Genomic DNA, 20,199 nt, shown 5'->3' on the forward strand with positions numbered 1-20,199 from the left:
CAGACATCTAGAGAACCTCGGTACGCGTGGGAGGAGGTTCTCTAGTTGTCTGTCTCAGTATCTGTTTTATGTAGCCTAATAAAGTTTTTTAATTCAACCACTTCCTGGTGAGTCTGAGTAAACAGGAGCAGCGGCGGCATCGATCATCTACTCTACTATGGAACAATAGGTATTCAAAAACATCTACAGTAATTTACACAGAGCACAGCAGATATATAAAATATACATAAATAGTAGACAATATTCCCATCAGTAAAGTTATAAATAAAATGACGAATTAGGCATTAATGTAACATGGTCAGCAATTTAACCTTTGGCGGTCTTTTCAGGTGGTTTAGAAGTCACTGGTATTTCTGGTTTTACTTCCACTGGCTTGCTTTCCTTTGTTTTTTCTTCGGACACAGAAGCTTTAGATTCAAGAGTTTCATCATCAGGTAATTTAAACTCAGGCACAACTTCTTTCAAGAAATTCCAGACTTTATTTAGATAACAATTTCTGGAACAGAAACAATATTAAAACATTATTATTTTTTAATCGTGTTATACAATAGAAACATGTTTGATTTATCTAGCTATCAGGTCTATAAATTGTGCTATTTCAGTAAATGGGCCATAAGGTGTATTCCAGGACTTAAAGACGTCTTATGGCATACCACCACTTAGTAAATATGTGCCTTACTACCCTGTTCAAAAGGATATAGGCTTATATTTACTAAGCAGAACTAATCCATGACAAACCCCCCAAGCTGGTATGGGCCTATCCCAGCCCATTCAAGGGGTCCATCTATCAACATAGAGAAAAGTGTGTTTTGACGCACTGCTCTGTTTATTTGGAGTAGAGATACAGCATATGTAAGAACAGTTTCTTACATCTGATGCAGAATGTTAGACTTACACCACCTCAGATATGGAGGCATTTGGGGGTCAATAAAAGGCAAAAAAAGTGGTGTAGAGACAGACTGTGATAGATCTCATTATAATATGTGCACCATACAACTCCTCCCTAACTCCTACAAACACTCCACTAAGGCAGACAGGGCAAGATTGAAGCAAAATGCTTTGAAACCTACAGTAGGATCAGGGTGAAAAGACCTTAGTTTTGCTCCAAAATTGCCTTAATACATAGACACCCAAGTGTCTGGCGCTGGAGAGTGTGTTATAGATTAGCACCTCTTAATAAATTGGGCACTCAAGTTTTAGTGGAGAATGTCCGATTAACATAAAATCTATTCCTTTATGTTATCTGTATCTCTAAAATCCATGCCCATTATAATTATACTTCTTCGTGAACATTGCCTGAAATAATCAAAAATGTTATCAGGACTAGCAAACTAACTTTTCAATGGGCAACTGATGTTTAATTAGTGAAATAGCTCTAAAGTTTGGCTATTCAAAACTGGTTCCCAGTGAATCAAGCCCTATGCCCCGGTGGGATAATCAGTGGTAAAATTAGATTAGATTGTAAACTCTTCGGAGCATGAACTCCTCTTCTACAATGTTACTTTATGTCTGAAGCACTTATTCCCATTATGTGTTATTTGTACTATTTGTTATTTATATGATTGTCACATGTATTACTGCTGTGAAGCGCTATGTACATTAATGGCGCTATATAAATAAAGATTTGTGCGGAGTGAAGGTGAAGGAAACGGCGCTAGCTCTATTAGTGTGCACTTGTGTTATACAGTGAGTTAATAATAAAATCAAATGATTATAAAACTTTGTGACGTGATTCAATAACGTGTAAAACAATATAAATGAGTTCAAACCCCCTGCTCAAAACCCAGCTGGTGGGGACTGGTTTCACTAGTCCCACAAATCTTCACTCTCCAACTGCAATCCAGGGGGAGCATAAAGGGAAATAGAACAGAAAACAAAGAACAATCTAAGTGCAGACAGTTTTTAAAAGGGTGTATGAATTTGTGTTCTGTCTTGGCTCCTATGTGTTGCCTACTTTCAAGATGTAAGTCAAAAACGAGCGGTTTTGACACACAATGGTCTCTGCTAGGAGGATTTCTAAACCAGGTAGTGGGATCTCCAACTCTCAGCTCAGCAGCAGTGTATAATAAAAACAAGTGGTTAAGGCATGTATCACTGATAGTGATTGAGGAGAGAAAATGGTTAGCTCCAGGCTCACCCGCCTCCTCCGGTGTGACTGCGTGTGGACCACCGCTCTCTGTGACCTTTCACCTCCGCTGGTGATCGCTGTCTCGCCGGTCTAGTCCCCTTGTAGATACCCTCTTGTGTGGGCTATTTGGCTCCCTTAGCTGGGTGTATACAGGTGCTGCAGAGGACTTAGACTCCAGCTCTCTCACCGGTCGATGGTCCCGCCTTGCTTGCTCCGATGCGTCACTTCCGCTTAGTCCCGATGCGTCACTTCCGCTTAGTCCCGATGCGTCACTTCCGGTCGCGGCTGTGTGAGTGTCAGCTCCCAGATCTCTCCTCTCTCCTCTCAGGGCGGCTACCACTCTACGCGTTTCGCCAGGTGTGTGGCTTCCTCAGGAGTGTACCGCCCCCTCCTCTCAACTATCTCTATATACCTTCCATAATTGGTTTTTAATTAATTAATCAATAAAACACTTGTAAAATCAATTGGTCTGCACTATTTCTGTATCCATATATATAAGGGAGCTCATTTTTTAACAGGAGTGGAATCCTAAATATCTTTATGTGGTTTGGCATGGTTAAACCTGTCATTAACCACACCATGTGGGGTAAAAGGAACAAATAATTCTCTGTTTAGAGGGAATGGGTGGTCCAATTAGATAATTGATGCTCGAATGATGTTTTATTTCTTTGCACTAAGAATTTAGGCTCATAGTAGTGTAGTTAGAATAGTTTCCAAGTGGGACAGGTTTAAGGCAGACTTAATTTCTGTAATGTGATCTATATTTTAATATAGCCCACCAGGGAAGAGTTTAAAGGGCATAGGTATGTTTTTTAGGGGGAGAGAATTTTTCCCGTGACAGGACTGTGGGGGCATGACAATCAAGTAATTCACAATTAATCTCTTACCACAGATTGTACAGTGTGGTACTTCAAAATTATATAAAAGTGGGGGAGCTCCGTCATATATATATAAACTCTCTATAGTATGGGAATACATATTAATATTATAAGGGGTTCCATGATGGTACAAGAAGGGTGCAATCTCGATTTCCATGTTGAGTCCCCTGGGGGAGAGTGTCCGCAACCTGTGAATCCAGAAGGTCTCCCTTCTCATGAGTTCCAGATTGCGGTCACCCCCCCGCCAGTGGCCCGAGACATATTCTATAGGTGTGTAAGTCAGACCTGTCGAGTCCCCCTGGTGCTTCTCCATGAAGTGTTTGGAGAGACTGTGAGTTAAAAGAGATCTCTTGATGCTACTCAAATGTTCAATAATCCTAGTTCTTATTGGTCTGTCAGTCTTCCCTACATATTGTAGTTTGCAAGGGCACTCCAGGAGGTACACAACATGGTCTGACCTACATTTTAGACTGGATTCTATATTGAATCTTTCCCCTGTGATGTTAGATGTGAACTCCAATTTATTGTTCGATTTAAATTGACACGCTCTACATGTCTTGCATCCATGGAAACCTTTATTGGATTGTAACCAGTTCTGGGGTGCTAGTGTGTTTTTTAAATTTCGTGCTTTCCTGAAGATGATATTTGGATGATCAGGTAGTTCGCTTCCCAAAATTGGATCATTCTTCAGTATTGGTGGATGGATGGAGTTCCATCAAGCCAGTTCACCCGAATTAAGAGGAACTGTAGTGAGAGGGAAACGTTTTTACAACAATCCAATGAACTAAAGGAAAGATTCATAGAGAAAAAATACAAGGAGGAAAGGATAGATGAGGCTTTACTAAAGATAGATAAACTGGAGAGGGAAGATCTTCTAAAACCTAAATTAAGGGATAAAACGATAAAGAACAAATCAGACTTTGCATTCCTCACTGACTATAACGGGGAAGCCAAGGAAATTAGGAAGATCATAAATAAGCACTGGCCAATACTGAAGAATGATCCAATTTTGGGAAGCGAACTACCTGATCATCCAAATATCATCTTCAGGAAAGCACGAAATTTAAAAAACACACTAGCTCCGAGTGTCCTGAAACAGAAAGCCAAGCCCCAGAACTGGTTACAATCCAATAAAGGTTTCCATGGATGCAAGACATGTAGAGCGTGTCAATTTAAATCGAACAATAAATTGGAGTTCACATCTAACATCACAGGGGAAAGATTCAATATAGAATCCAGTCTAAAATGTAGGTCAGACCATGTTGTGTACCTCCTGGAGTGCCCTTGCAAACTACAATATGTAGGGAAGACTGAGAGACCAATAAGAACTAGGATTATCGAACATTTGAGTAGCATCAAGAGATCTCTTTTAACTCACAGTCTCTCCAAACACTTCATGGAGAAGCACCAGGGGGACTCGACAGGTCTGACTTACACACCTATAGAATATGTCTCGGGCCACTGGCGGGGGGGTGACCGCAATCTGGAACTCATGAGAAGGGAGACCTTCTGGATTCACAGGTTGCGGACACTCTCCCCCAGGGGACTCAACATGGAAATCGAGATTGCACCCTTCTTGTAACCTGTATAAGATGTAAAATTGCCGATGTGTTGAATTAACCGGTTCTTCTGTCTTTTCCTCCTTCTGTTGTTCTCTCTCACAGTGCGCAACTGCCATCCGTTATCCTATATTATAAACTACATTAGAACTAAGATGTAACACACTGCTTGTCATCCCTAGGTTAGGTTTATTGTTTAGGATTTTATGCCATTTGTATAAACTAGTACCTATATTTATAGACACCCTCATATATATGTGTATGTATTTTTTAAGTTGGTCTGTGATATGGACATGTTGTTTATATTCCATCATGGTATCTGTGCTATAATATTGAGTAAATGTCCTGCAATTGTTTATGTCAATCTTGCATCATGGAACCCCTTATAATATTAATATGTATTCCCATACTATAGAGAGTTTATATATATATGACGGAGCTCCCCCACTTTTATATAATTTTGAAGTACCACACTGTACAATCTGTGGTAAGAGATTAATTGTGAATTACTTGATTGTCATGCCCCCACAGTCCTGTCACGGGAAAAATTCTCTCCCCCTAAAAAACATACCTATGCCCTTTAAACTCTTCCCTGGTGGGCTATATTAAAATATAGATCACATTACAGAAATTAAGTCTGCCTTAAACCTGTCCCACTTGGAAACTATTCTAACTACACTACTATGAGCCTAAATTCTTAGTGCAAAGAAATAAAACATCATTCGAGCATCAATTATCTAATTGGACCACCCATTCCCTCTAAACAGAGAATTATTTGTTCCTTTTACCCCACATGGTGTGGTTAATGACAGGTTTAACCATGCCAAACCACATAAAGATATTTAGGATTCCACTCCTGTTAAAAAATGAGCTCCCTTATATATATGGATACAAAAATAGTGCAGACCAATTGATTTTACAAGTGTTTTATTGATTAATTAATTAAAAACCAATTATGGAAGGTATATAGAGATAGTTGAGAGGAGGGGGCGGTACACTCCTGAGGAAGCCACACACCTGGCGAAACGCGTAGAGTGGTAGCCGCCCTGAGAGGAGAGATCTGGGAGCTGACACTCACACAGCCGCGACCGGAAGTGACGCATCGGGACTAAGCGGAAGTGACGCATCGGGACTAAGCGGAAGTGACGCATCGGAGCAAGCAAGGCGGGACCATCGACCGGTGAGAGAGCTGGAGTCTAAGTCCTCTGCAGCACCTGTATACACCCAGCTAAGGGAGCCAAATAGCCCACACAAGAGGGTATCTACAAGGGGACTAGACCGGCGAGACAGCGATCACCAGCGGAGGTGAAAGGTCACAGAGAGCGGTGGTCCACACGCAGTCACACCGGAGGAGGCGGGTGAGCCTGGAGCTAACCATTTTCTCTCCTCAATCACTATCAGTGTGATACATGCCTTAACCACTTGTTTTTATTATACACTGCTGCTGAGCTGAGAGTTGGAGATCCCACTACCTGGTTAAGAAATCCTCCTAGCAGAGACCATTGTGTGTCAAAACCGCTCGTTTTTGACTTACATCTTGTAAGTAGGCAACACATAGGAGCCAAGACAGAACACAAATTCATACACCCTTTTAAAAACTGTCTGCACTTAGATTGTTCTTTGTTTTCTGTTCTATTTCCCTTTATGCTCCCCCTGGATTGCAGTTGGAGAGCTATATAAATAAAGACATACATACTGTACATACAAAATTACATTTCAACTATATTAATAAATAATATTTATAAAGGTGTGAACAAACGTTTAGGTTTTAAGAGTGCAGGGATCTGATTTTTCACAAAAAAGCTCCCAACTTGCATTTTTTTGGACGACAACTGTAATTCTCCTAGCTCCATTATGCAAACTGTTTCTAAAAACTCACATTTTTTTCACACCACCTCACAGGCGGCGAGATTGATATTGCGAGTTACAGTTATGTCCATGCTATGGGCTGTTATATACTGTGTATGGCCGTGCGCGCGTGCCTGTGCGAAGGCGCGTGCACGTGCTGCACACGTTTTGTGTGTATACTGTGCGCGAGTGTATGACTGTATGTGTGTATGTGTGTGTGTATGTGTGTGTGTATGTGTATGTATATGTCTGTAAAGGTGTGTGTGTGTGTATGTATGTGTAATTTATTATTTATTTTAAAAAAAACACATTGGTTAAAATAAAAAATGTATTAACATTGTGCAGACACACACACATACACACATACTCTCACACACACATACATTCAGATGCATACATATACACACACATAAACACACAAATCATTGTTTTCCCTGTCTTCCCCCCTGTCGGCCAGATGCACGCTCACTGCCGGCCACTATATAACAAGCATTACTGTTTTCAGTCCCTCACAAAATCAAGTGTAAATCTCCAGCATATATTTGCATGTTGCAGTCCCGCGACTGCAAACTGGAGTTTTGTGTCTGCCGTAGTACTCTGTAATAACAATAGGTGGTGCTTGTGTATCTAAATGCAATGTAACCCACCCCTTACACCCATACACTTTCAATGAGAAAAAACCCCACTTCAGATGACTAAAAAGTATTTTTAAAGTATGATATTTTTATTAGAATAAATTAGAGATTTGGAGATAAATAACAAAGACTTTGGGAAATAATACTATCTCCTTACAATAATACAAACTTCTTCAAACGACTTCTTCTGGCTGACTTGTACAGTTGTGCTTGTAAAAATAATCGAGAAGAAATAGATGAATTAATTACACTGTCCTGCTGTAAACTGTATGGAACGCATAAGCGGTTCATTTGTGCACATGCTTGTTCTATGCAAACTTGGTTCCTTGAATTTAATGCGTATGCATGCAATACAGGTTGTGAATTGTATTTAATACATATGCGGATCATTTGTGTGCATGCAGGATACAGGTATTGCCAATTGTATGGAACACATACATTACCTTAATTATCCATTATCACTGGTTGTGTTTCCTATACACTGTAGAGACTTGAGTCATATAAAGTCATATAAGTATCCTTAGAATACAACACCTACACTGGCGACACACTTTATTCGAGCACGGCTAGTCCCGCGAATTCGGGTATACTCGGGTGTATTCAGGTTTCTGATATTTTTCAGCCAGAGTGCATTGCGTTATTTTCCGGCAGGAATTTAAGCTTTTTATTCCGGCTGGTTACAATACTGCAATGCCGTCAAAATACACATGGTGGCGCTTGCGAGCTATTCTCTGTGAAGCCGTCCCCTATAATGAATTGTAATGCAGTATATATATATATATATACAGTACTGTATAACAACAACCCCTGTAAGCCCTAACATACAGTACTGTACAGTACTGTACTGTACTGTATATGCACATACATAAATGATACTACTGTATGGGCGGCGGGGGCGAGATGTGTTTGCAGCAGAGAGAGATCCGCTGCTCTCTCTCTGCGCAAACATCCACACATTAAAAATTATTTGAAATACATTTTTATTGATAGTGTAGATGTGCAGGGGGTCTCCGGAGCTGAACCGCGTTGGTTTTAGGTCTGGGGACCCCGTGCCCCCCGAGATACAGGCCCCTTTAGGGGGTGCCGGTATCCAGCTCTGCGTTAAAAGCCCCGATCACGTGACCGCGGCCTGTAAACCAAGCAGAGCAGAGGGATACCGGCACCCCCTAAAGGGGCCTGTATCTCGGGGGGCACGGGGTCCCCAGACCTGAAACCTGTGCGCTTCTGCTCTGGAGACCCTCTGCACATGTACAGTATCAATAAAACACATACAATATACAGTATAAATAAACACTCGTTCTTTACCTTAGCGTCTATGCGCTATGGTAAAGAAGCATTATTTTAATAATATTGTAAAGTGAGCAGGGGGTTCCCTGAGCCAGAAATTAATGATTAATGCTCAGGGAACCCCCCCCCCCCTGCTCCTGATCAATATTATTAAAAATACGGAAAATGCTGCGTCATTACCATAGCGGATAGCCGCTAAGGCAATGAAGGGGTTAACCCACCGTGCCCGCTTTATTGTGTGTAGTGGGGATGGGTGAGGGGGGTATTTGGCCCTTGGTGTGAGTTTAGGACTTGCGGGAGGGGGGGGGGGTTGCGGGTGCACTTAACCCCTTCACGATCGTAGCAGTTAATACCGCTACGGTCATGAAGGGGTTAAGCCCTCCCGCTACCCCACCCCCCCCCCCCCGCAAGCCCTCCCCAACCATCGTTGGGGCGAATACCCCATTCACCCACCCTCCCGCTACCCACAATAAAAAAATACACACACACAGCAGCCGCCAAAAAATAAATAAATAAATGACAATAAATACATTTGAAATACATTTTTATTGATAGTGTAGATGTGCAGGGGGTCTCCGGAGCTGAACCGCGTTGGTTTTAGGTCTGGGGACCCCGTGCCCCCCGAGATACAGGCCCCTTTAGGGGGTGCCGGTAGCCCTCTGCTTGGTTTAAAGGTCCGATCACGTGATCGCGGCCTGTAAACCAAGCAGAGCAGAGGGATACCGGCACCCCCTAAAGGGGCCTGTATCTCGGGGGGCACGGGGTCCCCAGACCTGAAACCTGTGCGCTTCTGCTCTGGAGACCCTCTGCACATGTACACTATCAATAAAAATGTATTTCAAATGTATTTATTGTCATTTATTTATTTATTTATTTATATTTATTTATTCATTGTGCTGCTGCTGCAAGTCGTAAACTCACACCAAGGGCCAAACACCCCCCTCACCCCCAATAAAAAAAATTCACGCACAGCAGCCCCACAATTATTAAATAAATCTAAATAAATAAATAAAATCTATGTAAAACCCCCTCCCCTATTCTCGCTTTTAAAACGCCCTGCCTTCTCTCTAATCTATGTAAAAAACCCTCCCCCTATCCCCCTATTGTGTGTGCGTTAAGCTTCCCTGCAAGCTATGTAAAAAAACCTCCCCCTATTGTGTGTGTGTTTAAATCTGTCTGGCCTGTGTTTCTGAGTGCTGAGTGCTCTGCGTTTAAAGGTCCCGATCACGTGATCGCGGCCTGTAAACCAAGCAGAGCAGAGGGATACCGGCACCCCCTAAAGGGGCCTGTATCTCGGGGGGCACGGGGTCCCCAGACCTGAAACCTGTGCGCTTCTGCTCTGGAGACCCTCTGCACATGTACACTATCAATAAAAATGTATTTCAAATGTATTTATTGTCATTTATTTATTTATTTATTTATATTTATTTATTCATTGTGCTGCTGCTGCAAGTCGTAAACTCACACCAAGGGCCAAACACCCCCCTCACCCCCAATAAAAAAAATTCACGCACAGCAGCCCCACAATTAATAAATAAATCTAAATAAATAAATAAAATCTATGTAAAACCCCCTCCCCTATTCTCGCTTTTAAAACGCCCTGCCTTCTCTCTAATCTATGTAAAAAACCCTCCCCCTATCCCCCTATTGTGTGTGCGTTAAGCTTCCCTGCAAGCTATGTAAAAAAACCTCCCCCTATTGTGTGTGTGTTTAAATCTGTCTGGCCTGTGTTTCTGAGTGCTGAGTGCTCTGCGTTTAAAGGTCCCGATCACGTGATCGCGGCCTGTAAACCAAGCAGAGCAGAGGGATACCGGCACCCCCTAAAGGGGCCTGTATCTCGGGGGGCACGGGGTCCCCAGACCTGAAACCTGTGCGCTTCAGCTCCGGAGACCCCCTGCACATGTACACTATCAATAAAAATGTATTTCAAATGTATTTATTGTCATTTATTTATTTATATTTATTTATTCATTGTGCTGCTGCTGCAAGTCGTAAACTCACACCAAGGGCCAAACACCCCCCTCACCCCCAATAAAAAAAATTCACGCACAGCAGCCCCACAATTAATAAATAAATCTAAATAAATAAATAAATAAAGACATGAAGAGAAATAAATATATACTGTACAGTATATACTTTGTATATATATATACACTGTATATATATATATATATATATATATATATATATATATACAGTATACATATATACACTGTGTATATATATATATATATATATATATATATATATATATATCATACAGCTATATTTATATATATATATATATATACATACTGTATGTGAGTGAAAAGAGAAAAAAGTAACCCGTATGGGAGCACTCAGGTATGCAATTGATATATTTGTTTATTTATTTGACACAGTGCAAAAAGGGATGAATAAACAGTACATGATTTAAAAACACTTAAAAAAGAGGCATGGACCCTTAAACACTAATGAACAGCACTAGGGAACGACACACACTGTCAACCCTAAACATGAAAAGGATAGTGACTCAAAAAACACTAGGGAGAATCAAAGTGAATCACAATACAGTAGGTTACTGGGTTTAAAGGCACCTATACAACGCTAAGGATAATGCACACTACACACCAAAAGGTAGACTTGTCAAAGTATAAATGACAGTCTCAAAGCATCACACATCTGCATTAGCATACAGTAATATACAGTAACCAATGCCTACAGCACAAATCATGTGTAGGAAAGGTGGTAAGGTGGAATGAAATCCCTAGATGTGTAGAGCAATGAAGTTAATGAATAGCATACTGTACAGTATAAAACATAACATTACAATCCACACAGTACATTGCATTTACAGTACTGTACATTGTATACTGTAAATGATGCATAGCATTAAATCTATGCACCATATACAGTACTGTACATTCTGCAAATGAATGTTAACAATATAATTGCAAGCTACTCTACCAGTAAATACTGTACAAACACTTCCAAACAAGTCAACTTAACTACAGTATTTTAACCAAGCAAGTAAACCAAAATCAATATATACTGTAAGTAACAACCAGAAAAGACAATTTAAAAACAAACTAACCCTTACAATACCAAGGATTACATCTATCTAATTGTAAAAAACCTTATACATTATACACAGCATTGTTTAAAAACCCCTTCCCCTCTAATGTTTGTGTTAAGCAGATTACACTGAAGGGAGAGAGATATAAAGGCCTAAAGCCCCTTCCCCCCTAATGTTTGTGTTAAGCAGATTACACTGAAGGGAGAGAGATATAAAGGCCTAAAGCCCCTTCCCCCCCTAATGTTTCTGTTAAGCAGATTACACTGAAGGGAGAGAGATATAAAGGCCTAAAGCCTTACCTGCATTGGTAAACCCTCCCTGCATTGGTAAACCCTCCCTGCATTGATGTCGTGTAGTGTACAGTATGTAAATGTGGGGAGGAGGGGGGCCCAATGTGCATAATGTACTGTGAGGTCTAACCACCCTCACCCCCTACCCACATACTGTACCGTTACCCCCCCCCCCCATCCTGGCCATGGCCCCTCACGCACAGCAGCTCCACAATTAATAAATAAATATAAATAAATACATGAAGAGAAATAAATATATACTTTATATATAAATGTGAGTTTATAAATAAAATAAAGAATATTATTTCTAGGGGCCCTAGAACAGAAGTTCCCATGCCAATTTCGCGCTCATTGCTCTTTTTTTGCTCTTTTTTTACAATGTTGCTGGTCTTGCGGCTTTGCAGTATGCAAGCAAAAAGCGCAGTGTATGAAGTCTGGGTGAGCGCTTTCCACATTTGATGCCTACGGCACCTTCCCATTTCTACACACTTCAATACCTGCACAGTTGGTAGCGCTTTCCATCCCAGCTACCAGTCTGGATATTCACCTCTCACAGGCCATTCTTGCCCGAGTCTGTCCTATCAGACAGGGGCATTAACCTGTATCCACACCACCTGGACAATTTCTCTCTGTCAGAGACTTGTGCTATTTATTTTATATATTTTTGTGTAATTATTCATGCAAATTTATGCTCATTTCATATGTGGTTTTCAACATAAAGTGGCTGCTGGGCCTGATCCTAACTCATACAGTATACAGTAGCGCTTCCCTGTTTGTTTGTTTATTGCAAGCAAAAAGCAGTTTGTAGTACTGAGTGTGAGATAAATTACTGTATTTATCAGTGTTGATCAAAGAGAGTTGATCAGAAGGATTCCCCTTATATACAGTACGTAGAATTAATAAAATTGTATTATTTTCCGATATCCGCAGTGATTCTGGTCAACCTGACAGATTTTTAGTAATACAGTATACTGCAAGACCATGTGTTGTCTACCCTTTACTACAGTATACTGTACTGTATGAATGACAATAGAGTGCTGTATACTTTATAAGGGGAATCCTTCTGATCAACTCTCTTTGATCAATACTGATAAATACAGTATCATATTTATACCCCTTTAGCACCTGTCGTTCCATCCTATGCACCCATTTACTGTACAATGGTGATTGCGGTCGTATTCACGTACTTTATGTGAGATAAATTAACCAGTTCTTTTATTGCTGAAGTCGCCACAAAATACTTTTATTTACAAATACAGTACAATACAATGGTGAAACATTTCAAGTTAACAGCAATTCAAAACATCAACACACAATAATACATACTTTACAGTACTGTATACTGTACTAGTATATTTGGGCCTTGTCTTTGGGGGTTTATTCATGCAATTATTAGGGTGACCTGGCGTTGGAAATACTGACACAGTACAATCCTACAGTACAGCTACACCACCCACCCCCTCCCTTAGAGTTTTTAATCCCTCCCTGGCCAAGCATCAATCGTCTGGCTAATCCAATCCAAGCCATTGTTTTGTTAAACTGGCCCTGGGCTGTTCAGAACAGCCACTGCTTCTAAATTACTGTAAATATACAGGATAAATATACAGTGATGTGAAATACTGTAATCCTTTCTGTGGGTCTGAGAGGGTTGAAAGTCACCAGGTCCTCATACAGTAGAGTACATTCTCGAATACCTTTAGAATAAAAATACAGTATATATAAATATACAGTATAAATATTGCACAGTATACTGTAATGTTAAATAACCCATCCTGTTCTTTTTCCCTTCATACTGTAACAGTATCCTCATTGTGTCTGCGGTACAGTAGTTCATTGAGAGAGGAGAGGTTTTGTGTACATCATTACTGCTGTTTATATACTGTACATTTGACTGCACAAGCAGATTTGACGAACACAAGGCCCCCCCTCCCCCCTGGTGCACCCTTTTTCCTGGAACGACAAGAAAACAAAAACTTTGTTCAGTTACTGTACTGTACTGTATGTGCATACTGTATTATGGTAGAACTACTGTACAGTAGGTGGCTGGTGCAGCTTTCTCTGGAAAGAAAAAAATGGAGCAGTTAGTAGGCAGTTACTGTAGTATGTCAAACTAGTCTACTGTACTGTATACTGGAACTACTGTAAACTCTGACTATTGGGAAAGCTAAAATCTGTGCCATACTTACCTGTATCATAGTGTACCTACTGTACAATACTACAGCACTGTACTACTTTCCTGATGCTTGTCCATTGCGCGCGATGACAATGGGCAACACAGTGGCAATATGGTCTATATATTTATTGCATCGTTCCTCGGTGAGTACATCGTTCCAAAAACTCATTATGGCTGTATACAACTCGTCCTTCTTGGAGGGTTTCGCCACTTTACGGATGTGGTCCTTCAGCTGATGCCAGACCATTTCGATCGGATTGAAGTCTGGTGATCTGTGATTGGAAAGAAAGGACAATTAGTTTAAGAGATACAGTACACAGTAAAAACAGTGGGGAACATATAAATGGGACACGGTCTACTGCACTTACTCCGCTGGCGTCTTCACCCAGTTGATGCCGCGCTCAAGGATATGCGCCGTCGACGCGGTGTGCTTGGGATCATTGTCCTGGTAAAAGCGATGACCATTGGGAAAGTCTTCTGTGATGTATCGCACTATCACGGGCACAATGTTGTCTTGGAAGAAATCTTTATTCATGATTCCTATAGCAAGAAAAGAAAAGTGCTCAATAGTACAGTACAGTGCATACGGTAAGGCAACACTAGTCAAGTACAGTGCATTAGGCGGCATTATATTTGAGAAATTGTACCTTCAAAGACGACAATGCATCCCGGTCCACGCCTAGAGATGGCACCCCACACATGCAGCTTCACAGGGTGTTTTGGCCGTGGCTTCAAAGTTATGCGGCCTTTTTTGTGGAACGCAAATCTTGCAAATCTCTCCAGCGACACAGTAGACTCATCAGTGAAGATGCAATCCTGGAAAGTCTCACCGCTGTCGATCCATGCCTGGGCCTGGAGCACTCTTTTGATTTTGTTTGCGTCCCGTATCATGGGGTACGCTCTGTAATGACAATGAATAAAAAATGTTAGCGTCACAGCGCAGTACAGTTTGCAAAACAACATTTTTACTTTACAGTACAGTACCTCCTGTACTGTCCACTACTAACCTCACACGTCCATATTTCCATCCAATTCTGCGTCTCATCTTCTTTATGCTGCTCTCGGATACAGTCAGATTGTGGTTTTCCTGAAGAGTGTTTTTAACCCTTAATGCGCTCCTCTCATCATTCTCCTCACTTATTCTGTCCACCAGAAGAGTAGTCTCCCTACAATGCAAAGAAATTATATTGTGTTATTAATATGCAGCAATATAAAATGTATATTGTATACTGTACATGTAATGTTGTAATATACAGTAAATATAAATATACAAAAAATGTATACTGCTGTACTATAAATATAAATAGACAAAATATACAGTATACAGTACTGTTGTAATATAAATATACTATATAAATACGGTATACTGTTGTTACTGTATATCATAATAAATACACATCATATACTGTATATTCCGTTGTCAGATGAATTGCAATATACCAAAAGTGTATACTGCTGCACAAAAAATATAAATTGACCACACATACAGTACAGTACACTACAGTATATACTGTTGTAATATAATAAATATACTATATAAATACGGTATACTGTTGTTATATCATAATAAATACACATCATATACTGTATATTCCGTTGTCAGATGAATTGCAATATACCAAAAGTGTATACTGCTGCACAAAAAATATAAATTGACCACACATACAGTACACTACAGTATATACTGTTGTAATATAATAAATATACTATATAAATACGGTATACTGTTGTTATATCATAATAAATACACATCATATACTGTATATTCCGTTGTCAGATGAATTGCAATATACCAAAAGTGTATACTGCTGCACAAAAAATATAAATTGACCACACATACAGTACAGTACACTACAGTATATACTGTTGTAATATAATAAATATACTATATAAATACGGTATACTGTTGTTATATCATAATAAATACACATCATATACTGTATATTCTGTTGTCAGATGAATTGCAATATACCAAAAGTGTATACTGCTGCACAAAAAATATAAATTGACCACACATACAGTACACTACAGTATATACTGTTGTAATATAATAAATATACTATATAAATACGGTATACTGTAGATGTACACTACAGTTTTCTATATTTTTTTTGGTTAAGTTTTATAAATACAGTATACTTACGCATTTGTTACCCTTGGTGCCTTTTTGCGGTCTCTGTTTTTTCCTTGTGCATGATAGCACACAGTGCTTGATGGCACAACGAGGCCAGAAGCAGTTAACCAGCGCTGGATATCTGCAATTCGTTTTCCGCTCGTGTACATCTCCTTCATTCGCATGCTGAGATCCTTGGAAATCTTCTTAACAGGCATTGCTGCGAGTACTGTAGAAAGAAATACAAACACAAGAATGTGTATTCGATGTTTAGTCGATGTGTATTCAATGTGCAGTGAATCCACAAAATGGATGGTGTATTTATATGTTAATGACTCACATAACAGACCACCCACTTTCAACACCTGTACCTGGCAGCCATGCATAAAAGGTTGTACACGTTGCATAGCCCACCACTTGCTGATCTTTATCTGAGGCATTGTCCAGATACTGCATTGTGCCTCCCGCTTACATGGAGCAGCCCCGGTTCTATGGACGAAAGAATCATCTCACCTCTGCTGTGCCTGCCACACTGAAAAAAAGAAAGGCAGTTACCGTTTCCAAGCCAAAGGCAAAGCGACAGGCTAAGGCCAACAAAGAAAACCTTCTGCTGACCCCAAAGGCTAAGGCTTTTAAAACACGTCAGCCTTATTATGTGAAGAAGAAATACGGTACTGTGCTCGGTACGCAAGACGCATGGCAGCCAACTCACCGAATCCGCAGACCACTTGCTCCCATATGCTTCGACGACTCTGCTGTAGCTGTCCCGGAAATCTTCAGCCCGGCTTCTCCACCCCCATCTTCTCCGGTTCCATCTGAAGATGCTGCTGCCTCTGAAATCAACGGGTCACTGTCTCCTTTGCTCTTGGACGACTCTGCTTCTCTCCCGGAAATCCAGCGGTCACCTTCTCCATCCCTCTTCCACCACGCTGCAGCTTCTCCTGTACCGGGCATCCCCAGGTCACCTCTTCCACTCTCCATCGATGCCGCTTCTCTCCAGGGAACCCCCATCTCATCCTGCGTTGCACCCATCCCCCCAGATCTCCAGATGCCATGCACAAGCAGCTCGTTGGACCGGATCCTGAATGGGCTAAGTGTGGATCTCCCCGGGAATTCTAGTGTGCTGGCAAAGCTAGATCTGCTTCTGGAGTCGGTGCTACAAATGGAGCAGCGGCTGGATCAACGGATGCACAAGATAGAGGCAGACATAGCGGGCATACATTATTTGCTCGGTGTTAATGCCCCTGTTTCCCCGACGCTGGAGCAGGGGGGTGACATGGATGTGATGCATGGTACCTTTGACCCCCTTCCATCACCAAGCACACCCCCTCCACCAGAAGATACAGTGTACTATGCTATTGAGGAGGACATGACAACCCCATCAAGACCACGCCAGGAGACAACCCGGCGACCACTACCGGAGGAAAGCTTCCTCCCAGACACCCTACCATTGCCCATCGCCTCAAGTACACCCGCTCACAAAAGACTTCCTACACCCGCTCGCATACAAACAGTGCCCGACATCTCCCTGTGCGATCTGCCACCGGCGCTGAGGGAGAAGTATAGGGTGAGGAGTGCTGGTATACCACACAAGTATGCCTTGATCATATTTAAACACCATGTTCCCTACACATTGTACTGCGAGTGGGTGTTCAAAGTGAACTATGATGGGAATCGCCAAAAAAATGCCCTTCCTGCCAATTTAAGGAAAAAGATTGTGGAAGAAATGCAGCGCTATTATCCTGTTACAGATCCTGTAATGAGAGGCGTTAGAGACTGCATTAATGGCGTTTTGCGCCATGCAAGGCATCGGCCATGGCTGGAAAATGGGGAGGACTTTCAGTGAGACCATACTGTAATGTTGTGCTGTACTGTACAGTACATGTTTTACCCTATAGTACCTGCTGTACTTAAACAAAGGATACTGTATGTTGTTGTGTGTTGCACGTTTTTTGTACTGTATTTGTAAATAAAAGTTTTTAGTGGCGACTTCAGCAATAAAAGAACTGGTTACTTTATCTCACACACAGTACTACAGTACAAACTGCTTTTTGCTGCCAGACTGCAAACCCGCAAGACCAGCAACATTGTAACAAAAGAGCAATGAGCGCGCAATTGGCGTGGGAACTTCTGTTCTAAGGCCCCTATAAATAATATTCTTTATTTTATTTATAAACTCACATTTATAAACCCCGTCACCCACCCCCGCTAAACACAATAAAAAATAATCACACACAGCATCCCCGCAATAAATAAATAAATAAATAAATACAAATAAATACATTTGAAATACATTTTTATTGATAGTGTAGATGTGCAGGGGGTCTCTGGAGCTGAAGCGCACAGGTTTCAGGTCTGGGGACCCCGTGCCCCCCGAGATACAGGCCCCTTTAGGGGGTGCCGGTATCCCTCTGCTCTGCTTGGTTTACAGGCCGCGATCACGTGACCGCGGCCTGTAAACCAAGCAGAGCAGAGGGATACCGGCACCCCCTAAAGGGGCCTGTATCTCGGGGGGCACGGGGTCCCCAGACCTGAAACCTGTGCGCTTCAGCTCCGGAGAACATCTACACTGTGAATAAAACACACACATCATTAAAGAATCATTCTTTAGCTTAGCGGCTATGCGCTATGGTAAAGAAGCAGCATTTCTGTCTTTTTAATAATATTGTAGAGTGAGCAGGGGGTTCCCTGAGACAGAAATCTAATCTCAGGGGACCCCCTGCTCCTGCACAATATTATTAAAAGTTCAGAAACGAGGCTTCATTAGCATAGCGTATAGCCGCTAAGGTAATGAAGGGGTTAAGGCATAATAACCAATAAATACATTCAATACACTACCCACTACCCATGGCAACCTCCGCTGCTGTACAGTAAAACAGAGAAAAAAAATAACACTTTCAAAGTAATGTCCCCTAACCCCTTAATCACCATAGCGGTTATTAACCGCTACAGTCATGAAGGGGTTAACCCGCCCTCACCCACCACTCGGGACGCCTACTGTACATACCCTCCCACTCTAACCCCCCACCCCGTGAGGCCTAACCACCCTCAACCCTCACCCACTAACTACCCACAAGGGAGGCCTACCCACATACCGTTGGGGAAACACCCCACCCCCACCCCAGTACCCACAATAAAATCAGTACAATCACCCACAATAAACAGCATTCTATTTATTAAATACATTACCCACCCCCTGTGCCCCCCCCCCCCCCATAAATACAAGATTTATTCTTTTACATTCAGGGTCCATAACGTAGCCCCACGCTAGTCCCCGGTGGGCTGGCAGGGCACCTGGACAGACCTACAGTTTACCAGCAGCATTCCACAGGTTCTGGAGGCCTGCTGGTGGATCCTGCCAGCACCATGGCGCTCAGGTGGTCTCCTTGGGTCACCGTGAGCCACAATTGGGTCCACACGGTAGGCCCAAGGATGTCTGGGAGCCCCGGGTCAAACCCACAGGTGTCTGCGGGGCCTCGGGTGGTTCCCATGGGGGTCTGGGGAACTCACGGGTGCTCACTACGGGTCCGCGGTGCCCCCACAGAAGTGGGACCACACATCATCATCCCCGCACCTACGGCTCGGAGGTGCCCCCACAGAAGTGGGACCACACATCGTCATGCCCGCAGACTATGGGTCCGCGGTGCCCCCACAGAAGTGGGACCACACATCATCATCCCCGCATGTGTCACCCGTGGAACCACCAGCCTGCTACCCTTTAGGATACCCGAGGATTCCCCGCGGGTGGTCTCCAGAGGTCCCACGCAAAACCACGGAAGTAACCCTGAATGTAAAAAAAATAAACCTGGCCTATACATTCAATACATACACCCTCCCCCCCAACACCTACAGTACAATAATGTGCAAAATAACTATTATCCAGATATGGATAATAGATTAATTGCCCATTATTAAAAACATTAACTAGCATATACAAATAAATAAAGTACTACTGACCTCATCAATACGAAGTGTCCGACGCCAGCGCCTTCCTTCTCTTGCCCACACAAAACATAGCCAAAACCAAGCCAATACATTGCAATTACATTCAGATATCAATTAACCCCTTAAACACCTTATCGGATAATAACCGCAAAGGTAATTAAGGGGTTAAGCCACACAGGCACGATACCCACCCTTCACCCATGAATTTGTACTGTGGCTTCATCATGCAACTATATATATATACTGTATATATATACATACAGAGAGACAGAGAGAAAGAGAGAGAGA

At 41.9% G+C, this 20,199-nt stretch overlaps 1 protein-coding gene across 1 annotated transcript in view; it reads right to left on the bottom strand.

The window, feature by feature from the left end:
* Window positions 1–20,199, bottom strand: part of ADGB (androglobin) — a 542,000-nt gene that overhangs the window by 399,682 nt on the left and 122,119 nt on the right. The window contains exon 8 of the mRNA XM_075596533.1: window positions 312–496. Within this exon, the coding sequence (XP_075452648.1) occupies window positions 312–496 (185 nt within the window). The remainder of the gene's footprint in view (window positions 1–311; window positions 497–20,199) is intronic.

This window comes from Ascaphus truei, chromosome 4, assembly GCF_040206685.1.
Source record: "Ascaphus truei isolate aAscTru1 chromosome 4, aAscTru1.hap1, whole genome shotgun sequence".
In the NCBI taxonomy this organism is placed as follows: domain Eukaryota; kingdom Metazoa; phylum Chordata; class Amphibia; order Anura; family Ascaphidae; genus Ascaphus; species Ascaphus truei.